The 15,689-nt window shown below is 41.4% G+C and overlaps 2 gene segments (V, D, J or C); one reads left to right on the top strand and one right to left on the bottom strand.

The window, feature by feature from the left end:
• Positions 1–4,156: 4,156 nt before the first annotated feature.
• LOC129813389 (T cell receptor alpha variable 12-3-like) lies at positions 4,157–4,748 on the top strand. The segment is given in 2 exon segments: positions 4,157–4,234; positions 4,423–4,748. Coding segments are annotated over 2 exon segments (375 nt in total).
• Positions 4,749–14,784: 10,036 nt separating this feature from the next.
• LOC129813388 (T cell receptor alpha variable 12-3-like) lies at positions 14,785–15,347 on the bottom strand. The segment is given in 2 exon segments: positions 14,785–15,110; positions 15,299–15,347. Coding segments are annotated over 2 exon segments (375 nt in total).
• Positions 15,348–15,689: the final 342 nt, after the last annotated feature.

Below are 15,689 nucleotides of genomic sequence, written 5' to 3'. Positions count from 1 at the left end.
TGGGCCTTCAGTGAGGTACTACACAGTCCCACCCGAATTAATCCACCTCTTATTACCATCATTATGATGCCATGGCTCTAGATACTATACATTTAGACAGAAACGCAGTATAACCAGGCGTTGCGTCACCTTGAAATTGACAAATTGACATTTTGGGGTAAACAGTGTTTACCCAAAAACATGACACAATCAATGAGTCTTTTCAATATTTCCCTTCACCTTTTCATTGTGCAGCTCCGTTGCCCTGCGCGCTTGTTCTTTGAGCTGTAGATCCACTCCGGTGTCCCCAAAAGTTTTCAAAAGCAACATTGCTTGTAAGTGCCCAGCCGTACTTTGGTGTCTCGTTGCTGCCTTGGTTAGACAACTCAAGTTTGCAAAGCCAGTGTGGCTCCAAACACCAAATCGATCACTTGCAAATAATAGGCATTCCCAGCAGTACAGTTTGCAGTGCTTCTCGGAGCCTGTGAGCCATTGATAGCGCTCGTAGTTGAAACTTTGAAAGTGGCGAGCGAACGAACCCCTTTCCTGCCTGTGACAGGCTTTGTGCCGTCCGGCGACCTCTCCTTACAATGTCTAACTTTTCTTGAAAAGTTCGTCTTGAGAATGGCGTTATAATTATATCCTCGACCAAATCGATATCTTCTCCTCCTTCCGCCATTGTGGGTTGAAAAAACAGCTTAGTAGTACGCAAATTAATTCGTTTATCAAATTCAGTTTCCTAGATCTTCATAGGACCTGCCTCTCAATATTGGTAATCCAATCAAAAGACGTGCACGCACTACGCCTGCTGGCTGGCTCCTGTGTAACACTGGAGCCAGCCAGCAGGCGTACAATAGCCAACTCTAAAGCTGATTGGTTGACACTAAATTTTAATTTCCATTCACTATAAGCTACAAGCGCCCGCACTGTTCATTCTGAAGGCCTGAGGGCAGATTTTAGACCCCTGGCAACACATGATGGCTGAATATGATTGGATAAAAGATCTAACATAAAGACCAGCCCTCCAAATCTCAACCTGGGGCTGGAAGCAGTGCAACCAAGAGGAAAGCTATGAAATGAAGAGTATAACTCTTACTCTGGGGAATAATTTAATACATATTTGTGGGAAAATATATTTAAAAAAAAAATTATATTCTGATGATGTTTAGGCCAGCAGAGAAGGCCTTGCAGGCCCTGATGGCCCACCACTGCCTACCGAGCATCATGCTTCCCGCATCACCAAGCTACCTCATTCACCCCCCCCCCCCCCCCCCCCGCCCACCATTCCCTTTCAATAAAATCTTATACTTACTATGTTGAAGGTGGGATCTGTACCTAGTGAAAATAGCCTCTGAACGTTTTCAACTTAAGTAGACCCCAACACAGTGCAGTGTGTTGATGTGATGCTAGTTATGCACAATGCTGCAGAGCCCCCCGTCTACACTACAAATATCTTCTCAGTAGATTATACAATAAAATGAAACATCTTCCTCACACCTGCATTTGAGGTCTGAATTTGATTGTGTCAATTTAACTTCTCTGGGATATGTGGGACGGTAGCGTCCCACCTAACCAACAGCCAGGGAAATTGCAGGGGGCCAAATTCAAAACAACAGAAATATCATAATTAAAATTCCTCAAACATACAAGTATTATACACCATTTTAAAGATAAACTTCTCGTTAATCCAGCCAAAGTGTCTGATTTCAAAAAGGATTTACGGCGAAAGCACACCTTGCGATTATGTTAGCTCAGTACATAGCCACAGAAAAACACAGCCATTTTTCCAGCCAAAGAGAGGAGTAACAAAAAGCAGAAATAGAGTTAAAATTAATCACTAACCTTTGATGATCTTCATCAGATGACACTCATAGGACTTCATGTTACACAATACATGTATGTTTTGTTCGGTAAAGTTCATATTTATATCCAAACATCTGAGTTTAGGCGGGACGCTACTGTCTCACTTGGCCAAAAGCCAGAGAAAATGCAGCGCACCAAATTCAAATAAAATACTATAAAAATCTAACTTTCATTAAATCACACATGAAAGATACCAAATTAAAGTTACACTCGTTGTGAATCTTGCCAACATTTCAGAATTCAAATAGGATTTTCAGCAGAAGCAAACGATGCTATTATCTGAGTTAGCACCATTGTAAACAAAGAGAGATAAGATATTTTCAACCCTGCAGGCGCGACACAAAACGCAGAAATAAAAAATATAATTCATGCCTTACCTTTGACGAGCTTCTGTTGTTGGCACTCCAATATGTTCCATAAACATCACAAATGGTCCTTTTGTTCGATTAATTCCGTCGATATATATCCAAAATGTCCATTTATTTGGTGCGTTTGATCCAGAAAAACACCAGTTCCAACTCGTGAAACATGACTACAAAATATCTCAAAAGTTACCTGTAAACTTTGCCAAAACATTTCAAACTACTTTTGTAATACAACTTTAGGTATTTTTTTACGTAAATAATCGATCAAATTGAAGACGGGATGATCTGTGTTCAATACAGGATTAAAACAAACTGTAGCATGCTTTCTGGTCACGCGCCTCTATCTACCAGGACACTTCAAAAGACCCTGATTCAAAATGGCCGTACTTCTTCATTACACAAAGGAAAAACCCTCAACTAATTTCTAAAGACTGTTGACATCCAGTGGAAGCGGTAGGAACTGCAAGAAGGTCAATTAGAAATCTGTATTCCCAATGAAATCACATTGAAAAGAGAGTGACCTCAAAAAAATAAATCTGAATGGTTTGTCCTCTAGGTTTTGCCTGCTAAATAAGTTATATTATACTCACAGACATGATTCAAACAGTTTTAGAAACTTCAGAGTGTTTTCTATCCAAATCTACTAACACTATGCATATCTTATCTTCTGGGGATGAGTAGCTGGCAGTTGAATTTGGGTATGCTTTTCATCCAAACGTGAAAATGCTGCCCCCTATCCTAGAGAAGTTTGAACAGGGTTTTGTCGTTACATCAGTGATGATGTCACTTCCTGTTCCTCCTCCTCTCCAGGCAGTTGAGATGGTTTGTTGGTTGATTCAGATTAGTTGGTTGTTGATGATCATCTCTGATGATGTCCCTTCCTGTTCCTCCTCCTCTCCAGGCAGTTGAGATGGTTTGTTGGTTGATTCAGATTAGTTGGTTGTTGATGATAATCTCTGATTATGTCACTTCCTGTTCCTCCTCCTCTCCAGGCAGTTGAGATGGTTTGTTGGTTGATTCAGATTAGTTGGTTGCTGATGATAATCTCTGATGATGTCACTTCCTGTTCCTCCTCCTCTCCAGGCAGTTGAGATGGTTTGTTGGTTGATTCAGATTAGTTGGTTGTTGATGATAATCTCTGATGATGTCACTTCCTGTTCCTCCTCCTCTCCAGGCAGTTGAGATGGTTTGTTGGTTGATTCAGATTAGTTGGTTGTTGATGATCATCTCTGACAGTCAACATGTACAAACCTCTCATTATCTACACACTCTTTTGGCTCACAGGTAATAATCTAAGAAATGATCATTTGTTTTAGATTCATAGTATGGTATGATGTATATTCATCATATATGTATGCCTATGCTAATGAATGTCTTCTCTCCATCTCTCCTCAGGTCTCTCGCTCAGTGTTGAGGTTCACCAGACTCCCTCTGCAGTCTTCAGCAGACCTGGAGAGAATATTCAACTTTTCTGCCACCATCAGAAAACAGACTACACACAAATGTTGTGGTACCAGAAACCACAAGGAGAAACAGCTCTAAAACTCATTGGATATTTGAATTTTAATTCTAAAACCATTGAGAGTTCATATGAAAAGCATTTTAATATGAGTGGAGATTTGAGTGGAGATGGCCCAAAGAATGCCTCTCTGAACATGTTCAATTTAATACGTCCCCAACACAGTGCAGTGTATTTCTGTGCTGCTCGTTATGCACAGTGTTGCAGATTCCCCTGTCTACACTACAAAAACCTTCTCTCATTCACTGTCTCACTAGATTATACTGAAGCAACACCTCCCTCACACCTGCACTGAGGTCTGGATTTGATTCAGTGCCAATATAATACAACAGTACAGCTGTCTGATGCCACGCTGCGTTCTGTCATTACATCACTGATGAGGTCACTTCCTGTTCCTCCTCTCCAGTCAGTTCAGATGAGATGAGATGTCAGTTGGTTGTCAACGATCACTAAGTCAACATGATCACACCTCTTATCATTATCACTGTCCCACTATTCTGGATCACAGGTAATTTAAACTGTAGATATTTAGTAGTTCCCTACATTACGTATTAAACATGAAAGTGTAACAATTTGCATAAATGTGTACAAATAATTACTAATTATATGTTTTATTCAAACTTGAGAAGTGGTGGTACAATCCTTTGTTATGTACTGTAGAATAGAAGTACAGTAATGTTCTCTGTCTCCCCTCAGGTGTCTCTCTCAGTAAATCAGTGTACCAGTCTCCCTCTACGTTGCTGGTGAAGCCTAATGCCTCTGTCACACTCAACTGCAGTCATAAAATCCCCAGCTATGACACGATCCTCTGGTACCAGCGTTCTGTGGAAGACACGGCTCTAAACCTCATAGCGTATGCATACTATAAAACCCCTACAGTTGAACCCTCATATAAAGGTTACTTTGATGTGAAAGGAGATGGAGAGAACGAAGCCTTCCTTCATATCCTCAAACCGAGACAAGCTGAAGACAGTGGGGAGTATTTCTGTGCTGCCAGTCTACACAGTGGTACAGAGACCTAGTCCACTCTACAAAAACCTCCATCTGACAATACATCAAAACACCTGCATTAAACCACATGATGGAGCAGACTTCTGTTCAGATACTATCAACACCTGCATTAAACCACATGAACTAACAGACTTCTGTTCGGAGAGAGAGGGTGGGGGGAGAGGAGAAAGAGAGACAGAGACAGAAGGAGAGAGAGAGACAGAGACAGAAGGAGAAAGAGAGAGAGAATGAGAGAGAGAGAGAGGGGGGAGAGAAAGAGACAAAGAGAGAGAGAGAGAGAGAGAGAGAGAGAGAGAGAGAGAGAGAGAGAGAGAGAGAGAGAGAGAGAGAGAGAAATTAGAGACAGAGAGAGAGGGTGGGGGGAGAGAAAGAGAGAGAGAGAAAGAGAGAGAGAGGGGGGAGAGAAAGAGACAAAGAGAGAGAGAGAGAGAGAGAGAGAGAGAGAGAGAGAGAGAGAGAGAGAGAGAGAGAGAGAGAAATTAGAGACAGAGACAGAAGGAGAGAGAGAGAGAGAGAGACAGAAGGAGAAAAAGAGAGAGAGAGGGGAGAGAAAGAGAAAGAGGGATTGAGACAAAGAGAGTGAGAGCAGAGCATATGCATGGAGATAGAGAGAGAGAGAATCTAGTTTCAAGGACCAAATTAAATTGAGAGGAAACGCAGAACACTATTGTGATGTAAGTGTTTCCAACCTGACACAAGAGGACAGTGCAGTGTATTTCTGTGCTGCCAGAGAGCACAGTGCAACAGATCCTATCTCAGTCCTACAAAAACCACATCTCAAATACAAAGTAACACCTCACACCTCCACTACAGTGCTCTGAACCATATAAACATCCTCAATACTAAACATCCTCAATACTAAACATCCTCAATACTAAACATCCTCAATGCTAAACATCCTCAATACGAAACATCCTCAATACTAAACATCCTCAATACGAAACATCCTCAATACTAAACATCCTCAATACTAAACATCCTCAATACTAAACATCCTCAATACTAAACATCCTCAATACTAAACATCCTCAATACTAAACATCCTCAATACTAAACATCCTCAATACTAAACATCCTCAATACTAAGCACCCTCAATACTAAACACCCACAATACTAAACACCCACAATACTGCACATCCTCAATACTAAACATCCCACAATATTAAACATCCTCAATACTAAACATCCCACAATATTAACATCCTAAATACTAAATATCCTCAATACTAAACATCATCAAAACTAAACATCCTCAATACTAAACATCCTCAATACTAAACATCCTCAATACTAAACATCATCAATACTGAACATCCCACAATACTAAACATCCTCAGTACTAAACATCCTCAAACTAAACATCCCACAATACTAAACATTCTCAATACTAAACATCCTCAATACTAAACATCCTCAATACTAAACATCCTCAATACTAAACATCCTCGATACTAAACATCGACAATACTAAACATCCTCAATACTAAACATCCTCAATACTAAACACCCACAATTTTAAACATCCCACAATACTTAACATCCACAATACTAAACATCCCACAATACTAAACATCCACAATACTAAACATCCCACATTACTAAAGATCCTCATTACTAAACATCCACAATACAAAACTCCTAAAGATTTGAAACATTTAGGATTTTTTTCTTCAAAAAAAAGAGGCCTTTCTTTTTTGCAAATTATGTTTTGTTTTATGTTATTGTACCAATACATTCCAGCTGATCCAGCAGAGGGCAGTAACGTTCCACTGTACTGTGGGGTGATAGGTCAGCTATAGGCTCCTCCCACCTCAGAACAAAGACATAGATCTAACTTTACAGCTCAGACAGACAGACAGACAGACAGACAGACAGACAGACAGACAGACAGACAGACAGACAGACAGCATGATCAGAGTTCTCCTCAGAGCCACCGTCTCACTCCTCTAGCTATCAGGTGAAGGTGAGATTCAGGATATCAGGTGAAGGTGAGGTTCAGTATATCAGGTGAAGGTGAGGTTTAGTATATCAGGTGAAGGTGAGATTCAGTATATCAGGTGAAGGTGAGGTTCAGTATATCAGGTGAAGGTGAGGTTCAGTATATCAGGTGAATGTGAGGTTCAGTATTTCAGGTGAAGGTGAGATTCAGTATATCAGGTGAAGGTGAGGTTCAGTATATCAGGTGAAGGTGAGGTTCAGTATATCAGGTGAAGATAAGGTTCAGGATATCAGGTGAAGGTGAGGTTCAGTATATCAGGTGAAGGTGAGATTCAGTATATCAGGTGAAGGTGAGGTTCAGTATATCAGGTGAAGGTGAGGTTCAGTATATCAGGTGAAGGTGAGGTTCAGGATATCAGGTGAAGGTGAGGTTCAGGATATCAGGTGAGGATAAGGTTCAGTATATCAGGTGAAGGTGAGGTTCAGTATATCAGGTGAAGGTGAGGTTCAGGATATCAGGTGAAGGTGAGGTTCAGTATATCAGGTGAAGGTGAGGTTCAGTATATCAGGTGAAGGTGAGGTTCAGTATATCAGGTGAAGGTGAGATTCAGTATATCAGGTGAAGGTGAGGTTCAGTATATCAGGTGAAGGTGAGGTTCAGTATATCAGGTGAAGGTGAGGTTCAGGATATCAGGTGAAGGTGAGGTTCAGGATATCAGGTGAAGGTGAGGTTCAGGATATCAGGTGAAGGTGAGGTTCAGGATATCAGGTGAAGGTGAGATTCAGTATATCAGGTGAAGGTGAGGTTCAGTATATCAGGTGAAGGTGAGGTTCAGGATATCAGGTGAAGGTGAGGTTCAGGATATCAGGTGAAGGTGAGATTCAGTATATCAGGTGAAGGTGAGATTCAGTATATCAGGTGAAGGTGAGGTTCAGTATATCAGGTGAAGGTGAGGTTCAGTATATCAGGTGAAGGTAAGGTTCAGGATATCAGATGAAGGTGAGGTTCAGTATATCAGGTGAAAGTACATGATTACACTACCGGTCAAAAGTTCTAGAACTCATTCAAGGGTTTTTCTTTATTTTTACATCAAAACAATAAAATAACACAATGGAATCATGTAGTAACCAAAAAAGTATTCTTCAAATTAGCCACCCTTCGCCTTGATGACAGCTTTGCAAACTCTTGGCATTCTCTCAACCAGCTTCATGAGGTAGTCACCTGGAATGCATTTCAATTAACAGGTGTGCCTTGTTAAAAGTACATTTGTGGAATTTCTTTCATTACTTATTGCGTTTGAGCCAATCAGTTGTGTTGTGACAAGGTAGAGGTGGATATACAGAAGATAGCCCGTCTTTTAACGTTAGCCACCTAGCTAGAATTCGTGACATATTGTACATTTAGCAAATTCATAACATATTGTATGTTTTGCAAATTCATAACAATTAATACGATTTGTAATTCTTTGTCATACGAAATGGGTGATATTAATACATTCCACACAAAAGGTAACATATCATACTCAATAGAGAGCCTGGGATTTACGTACAGAATAGTAAGAAATGCTCTGAGACCAGGTTGGGACATCTGCAAGTTAGTGCTGGCAATCTTTAATAATAAATGAAGGTCAAATTATTTGCACTAAGTTCTTTTCCTTTTTGTTTGCTGTCACAGCTCAGCAAGATGGCGCTGACAGAGATGGTAGCCTCTCCTTGAGTTAGGAAACTATGCAGTATTTTGTTTTTTTAATGTATTATTTCTTACATTGTTACCCCAGGAAATCTTAAGTCTTTTTACATATAGCCAGGAGGAACTATTGGATTTTAGAGCGACGTCAACTTACCAACATTACGACCAGGAATACAACTTTCCCGAAGCGGATCCTCTGTTCGGACCACCACCCAAGACAGTGGATCTAATCCCAGAAGCCGACCAAAACAACATCGCTGCAGAAGGGGCAAATGGAGCGGCCTCCTGGTCAGGCTCCGTAGGCATGCACACCGCCCACCGCTTCTGAGTATACTACTCGCCAATGTCCAGTCTCTAGACAACAAGGTGGACAAAATTAGAGCAAGGGTTGCCTTCCAGAGAGACATCATAGATTGTAACATTCTCTGTTTCACGTAAACATGGCTCTCTCGGGATATGTTGTCGGAGTCGGTACAGCCACCGGGCTTCTTCATGCGTCGTGCCAACAGAGATTAACACCTCTCTGGGAAGAAGGGCGGGGGTATATGCTTCATGATTAATGACTGATGGTGTAATCATAACAACATACAGGAACTCAAGTCCTTCTGCTCACCCGACCTAGAATTCCTTACTATCAAATGCGGCCATATAATCTCTCAAAAAAATTCTCGTCAGTTATCGTCACAGCTTTGTATATACCCACTCAAGCAGACACCACAACGACCTTCAAGGAACTTCAATGGACTCAATGTAAACCATATATCCCGAGGCTGCATTTATTGTAGCTGGGGATTTTCACAAAGCAAATTTGAGAACATGGCTACCTAAATTCGATCAGCATATTGGTTGCAGCACTCGCGCGGGCAATACACTCGATCACTGCTACTCTAACTTCCGCGATGCATACAAGGCACTCCCTCGCCCTCCCTTTGGCAAATCCGACCACGACTCCATCTTGCTCGTACCTCCTTATATGCAGAAACTCAAACAGGATATACCCATGACTAGAACCATTCAACGCTGGTCTGACTAATCGGAATCCACGCTTTAAGATTGTTTTGATCACGCGGACTGGGAAACGTTGATTAACCGGTCTAGCCCCGGGGTTCCGCTATCGGAACTCCTCCCACATTCCACTGAAAAGGCAGAGCACGAAATTAAAAAAATATTTTTGAGAAATATTTAACTTTCACACATTAACAAGTCCAATACAGCAAATGAAAGATAAACATCTTGTGAATCCAGTCAACATGTCCGATTTTTTTAATGTTTTACAGCGAAAACACCACGTATATTTATGTTCACCACCAAATACAAAAAAGCACAGACATTTCTTTCACAGCACAGGTAGCATGCACAAAACCAACCTAACTAACCAAGAACCAACCAAACTAACCAAGAAACAACTTCATCAGATGACAGTCTTATAACATGTTACACAATAAATCTATGTTTTGTTCGAAAAATGTGCATATTTGAGCTATAAATCATTTTTACATTGCAGCTACCATCACAGCTACCGTCACAAATAGCACCGAAGCAGCCAGAGTAATTATAGAGACCAACGTGGAATACCTAAATACATTTCTGAAAAATGCATGGTGTACAGCAAATGAAAGACAAGCATCTTGTGAATCCAGCCAATATTTCAGATTTTTTAAGTGTTTTACAGCTAAAACACAATATAGCATTATATTAGCTTACCACAATAGCCAGAAACACAAGCCATTTACCAGCAGCAAAAGTTAGCGATCGTAACAAACCAGCAAAAGATATATAATTTTTGACTAACCTTGATAAGCTTCATCAGATGACAGTCCTATAACATCAGGTTATACATACACTTATGTTTTGTTCGAAAATGTGCATATTTAGAGCTGAAATCAGTGGTTATACATTGTGCTAACGTTTTTTTCAGCTTTTTTCCAGAATGTGCGGATATTTTTCTAAAACTCACCTATTCTAACCAAATAACTATTCATAAACATGACAAAAAAATACATGTTGTATAGGAAATGATAGATACACTAGTTCTTAATGCAATCGCCGTGTTAGAATTCTAAAAATAACTTCATTACGACATCCAGCTTACGTTATAGCGAGAGCGTGCCCAAAATCTGGGCGCTACCTAATAGTACACATGTTCGACAGATATATGAAATAGCATCATAAAATGGGTCCTACTTTTGATGATCTTCCATCAGAATGTTGTACAAGGGGTCCTTTGTCCAGAACAATCGTTGTTTGGTTTTAGAATGGCCTTTTCCCTCGCGAATTAGCAAGCAAATCTAGCCAAGTGGCGCTAAGCTGTCCATCTTCACCAAACGCAAAGAACGCAACACGTCTAACGTCCCGAAAAAATTTCAATAATCTAATAAAACTATATTGAAAAAACATGCTTTACGATGATATCTTCACATTTATCAAATAAAATCAAAGCCGGAGATATAAGACGTCTATAACGATTGCTTTTCAGAAGCCAATACTAGTGACCTTTATGCGCTTCCTGAACAAACGAATTCTGGGGTCATGTCATTCCAAGCTGTCTCTTTTGACCATAGAAAGAGATTGAGACCCCATTTCACCTCTCACAGCCTATTGACATCTAGTGGAAGGCGTATGAAGTGCATGTATAGTCACAAATCTCAAGTAAAACGATAGGGAGGCCCTGGAACAGAGCCTCGATTTGAGATTTTTCACTTTCTGACAGGAAGTATGCTGCAAAATAAGTTCTGTTTTACTCACAGATATAATTCAAACGGTTTTAGAAACTTGAGAGTGTTTTCTATCCAATAGTAATAATAATATGCATATTGTACGAGCAAGAATAGAGTACGAGGCCGTTTAAATTGGGCACGATTTTCCCCCAAAGTGTAAATAGCGCCCTCTATCCTCTATCCTGACTAAATTATCCTCAACAGGTTAATGTGCACTGTCCCTGTAAAAATAAAATAAACTCAAACTCAAATGTTCAGAGAATAACATCGATCTATACGCTGACTCGGTGAGTGAGTTTATAAGGAAGTGCATTGGAGATGTTGTACCCACTGTGACTATTTAAACCTACCCTAAACAGAAACCGTGGATGAATGGCGGCATTCACACAAAACTGAAAGCACAAACCACCGCATTTTACCACGGGAAGAGGACTGGGAATATGGCCGAATATAAACAGTGAAGTTATTCCCTCCACAAGGCAATCAAACAAGCAAAATGTTGGTATAAGGACAAATTGGAGTTTTTAACGGCTCAGACACGCAATTTAACGGCTCAGACACGAGACATACTATGTGGCAGGGTCTACAGGCAATTACGGAATTCAAAAAATAAAACAGCCAAGACACCAACATCGACGTCTTGCTTCCAGACAAACTAAACTCCTTCTTTGCCAGCTTTGAGGATAATGCAGTGCCACCGCCGTGGCCTGCTAACAAGGACTCCCCCCCCCCCCCCCCCCCCTCCTACTCCGTGGCCAACGTGAGTAAGACGTTTAACTGTGTTAACCCTCGCAGGACTGCTGTCCCAGACGGCATCCCTAGCCGCGTCCTAAGAGCATGCGCAGACCAGCTGGCTGGTGTGTTTACAGACATATTCAATCTCTCTCCCTATCCCAGTGTTGTCCCCACATGCTTCAAGATGGCTACCATTGTTCCTGTACCCAAGAAGGCAAAGATCACTGAACTAAATGACTACCGCCCCGTAGTACTCACTTCTGTCATCATGAAGTGCTTTGAGAGACTAGTCAAGGATAATTTTACCTCCACCTTACCTGCCTCCCTAGAACCACTTCCGTTTGCATACCGCCCCAACAGGTCCACAGACGATGCAATCGCCATCACATTGCATACTGCCCTATCCCATCTGGACAAGAGGAATACCTATGTAAGAATGCTGTTCATTGACTACAGCTCAGCATTCAACACCATAGTACCCTCCAAACTCATCATCAAGCTCGAGGCCCTGGGTCTCAACCCTGCCCTGTGCAACTGGGTCCTGGACTTTCTGACGGGCTGCCCCCAGGTGGTGAAGGTAGGAAACAACATCTCCATGTCACTGACCCTCAATACTGGGGCCCCACAAGGGTGTGTGCTCAGCCCCCTCCTGTACTCCCTGTTCACCCATGGAATGCGTGGCCATGCCAGCCTCCAACTCAATCATCAAGTTTGCAGACGACACAACAGTAGTGGGCTTGATTACCAACAACAACGAGACAGCCTACAGGGAGGAGGTGAGGGCCCTCGGAGTGTGGTGTCAGGAAAACAACCTCTCACTCAACGTCAACAAAACAAATGAGACGATCGTGGACTTCAGGAAACAGCAGAGGGAGCACCCCCCCCCATCCTCATCGAAGGGACAGTAGTGGAGAATGTAGAAAGTTTTAAGATCCACCACAGACAGTGTGGTGAAGAAGGTGCAACAGCTAAAACCCTGACAAACTTTTACAGATGCACAACTGAGAGCATCCTGTCGGGCTGTATCACCGCCTGTTACGGTAACTGCAAAGCCCTCAACCGCAAGGCTCTCCAGAGGGTGGTGCGGTCTGCACAACGTATCACCGGGGGCAAACTACCTGCCCTCCACACCTACACCACCCGATGTCACGGGAAGGTCATAAAGATCATCAAGGACAACAACCACCCGAACCACTGCCTGTTCACCCCACTGTCATCCAAAAGGCGAGGTCAGTGCGTCGAAGCAGGGACCGAGAGACTGAAAAACAGCTTCTATCCCAAGGCCATCAGACTGTTAAGGTCTTGTTGAGCAGCTAATAAGAAGAATCAGATATGTTAAATTAGGGTTGGACTGAAAACCCACAGGGCTGTAGATCTCCAGGAAGAGGATTGGACAGCTCTGCTTTACAATCTCTGCCATGACATGTGCTACAGCAGTAGGCCTAACAGCGGAAACATCTCTTGACCGACCGATGCACAATTAAAGGGGAGTTTCACAAAATAATTGAGGCCTCAAAAATGGTCTTGAACCGTTGACAGACTGAGAACATCAATTATGACACCTCCACTGTGGGGCTCTATAGGTCTTCTGATGTGATTGAACCGATGACAGACCGGGAACATCCATTTTCGTTGTTTATCTATGAATAATTGAAAAATTGAGAGCAAAAAAACTAAAAAACAAATGCTAAAACAGGAATGATAATATTATGGGGCCTGTCATTCCCAATACTGTTTATTAACAATCATCTTCCCAGGTATATTGACAGGAAACACATTTGAAAGCTGTAAAAAATATAAAAGTAGCTCGCCACATTTTTTAAAGGTACTGTATCTCTCATCCTAGAAAAGCTTGGAGAAACCTGCTCTAGGTAGTGCAGCAAGATCAGTGAGACCTCCATCTCTATGAGTAGAATGTAGAACACTAACACACATTCTGAGGGTTCTGGGGTGGGAGGAGCTTATAGCTGACCTATCACCCTACAGTACAGTGGAACATTACTGCTCTCTGTTGGATCAGCTGGAATGTATTGGTACAATAACATAAAACAAAACACAATTTGCAAAAAAGAAAAGCACCTTTTTTGTTGTTGAATAAGATAAACCCTAAGTGTAATAATTCTTTAGGAAGTTTTGTATTGAGGATGTTTAGTATAGAGGATGTTTAGTATTGAGGATGTTTAGTATTGAGGATGTTTAGTATTGAGGATGTTTAGTATTGAGGATGTTTAGTATTGAGGATGTTTAGTGTTGATGATGTTTAGTATTGAGGATGTTTAGTATAGAGGATGTTTAGTGTTGAGGATGTTTGGTATTGAGGATGTTTAGTATTGAGGATGTTTGGTATTGAGGATGTTTAGTATTGAGGATGTTTAGTATTGAGGATGTTTAGTATTGAGGATGTTTCATATTGAGGGTGTTTATTATTGAGGATGTTTAGTATTGAGGATGTTTAGTATTGAGGATGTTTATTTTTGAGGATGTTCAGTATTGAGGATGTTTAATATTGAAGATGTTTATATGGTTCAGAACACTGTAGTGGAGGTGTGAGGTGTTACTTTGTATTTGAGATGTGGTTTTTGTAAGGCTGAGATAGGATCTGTTGCGCTGTGCTCTCTGGCAGCACAGAAATACACTGCACTGTCCTCTTGTGTCAGGTTGGAAACACTTACATCACAATACTGTTCTGTGTTTCCTCTCAATTTAATTTGGTCCTTGAAACTAGATTCTCTCTGTCTCTAACTCCATGCATATGCTCTGCTCTCACTCTCTAATCTCTCTCTCTCTCTCCTTCTGTCTCTGTCTCTCTTTCTCCTCTCCCCTCACCCTCTCTCTCTGAACAGACGTCTGTTAGTTCATGTGGTTTAATGCAGGTGTTGATAATATCTGAACAGAAGTCTGCTCCTTCATGTGGTTCACTGCAGGTGTTTTGATGTAGTGTCAGATGGAGGTTTTTGTGGAGTAGACTAGGTCTCTGTACCACTGTGTAGACTGGCAGCACAGAAATACTCCCCACTGTCTTCAGCTTGTCTCGGTTTGAGGATATGAAGGAAGGCTTCGTTCTCTCCATCTCCTTTCACATCAAAGTAACCTTTATATGAGGGTTCAACTGTCTGGGTTTTATAGGATGTATAAGCTATGAGGTTTAGAGCCGTGTCTTCCACAGAACGCTGGTACCAGAGGATCGTGTCATAGCTGGGGATTTTATGCCTGCAGTTGAGTGTGACAGAGGCATTAGGCTTCACCAGCAACGTAGAGGGAGACTGGTACACCGATTTACTGAGAGAGACACCTGAGGGGAGACAGAGAACATTACTGTACTTCTATTCTACAGTACATAACAAAGGATTGTACCACCATTTCTCAAGTTTGAATAAAACATATAATTAGTAATTATTTGTACACATTGTTGCAAATTGTTACACTTTCATGTTTAATAAGTAATGTAGGGAACTACTAAATATGTGCAGTTTAAATTACCTGTGATCCAGAATAGTGGGACAGTGATAATGATAAGAGGTGTGATCATGTTGACTTAGTGATCGTTGACAACCAACTGACATCTCATCTCATCTGAACTGACTGGAGAGCAGGAACAGGCATAGGCGGAAATCCCAGGGGGGACGGGGGGGACACGACCCCCCCATCTTGGGAAAAATATGATTTGTCCCCCCCAATATATCACTGTAAACATAACTATGTAATTTCAATAATATTAATAATACGCAATGAAAGCACTTTTGCTGATTATAGACACTTAATAGCGCATTTAAATTTCAAAAGATTGCGACCCCCCCGCCCTTTGCCTCACAATGGTTTGATCCACTGCCAGTTCTTTAGCTGGCAAGGTAATAAAGGGTTCGTATCTACT

The sequence above is a fragment of the Salvelinus fontinalis genome, chromosome 16 (genome assembly GCF_029448725.1).
Source record: "Salvelinus fontinalis isolate EN_2023a chromosome 16, ASM2944872v1, whole genome shotgun sequence".
In the NCBI taxonomy this organism is placed as follows: Eukaryota; Metazoa; Chordata; class Actinopteri; order Salmoniformes; family Salmonidae; genus Salvelinus; species Salvelinus fontinalis.
The sequence above is the reverse complement of the archived record's forward strand: the minus strand, read 5'-3'. Positions and strand labels throughout refer to the sequence as shown.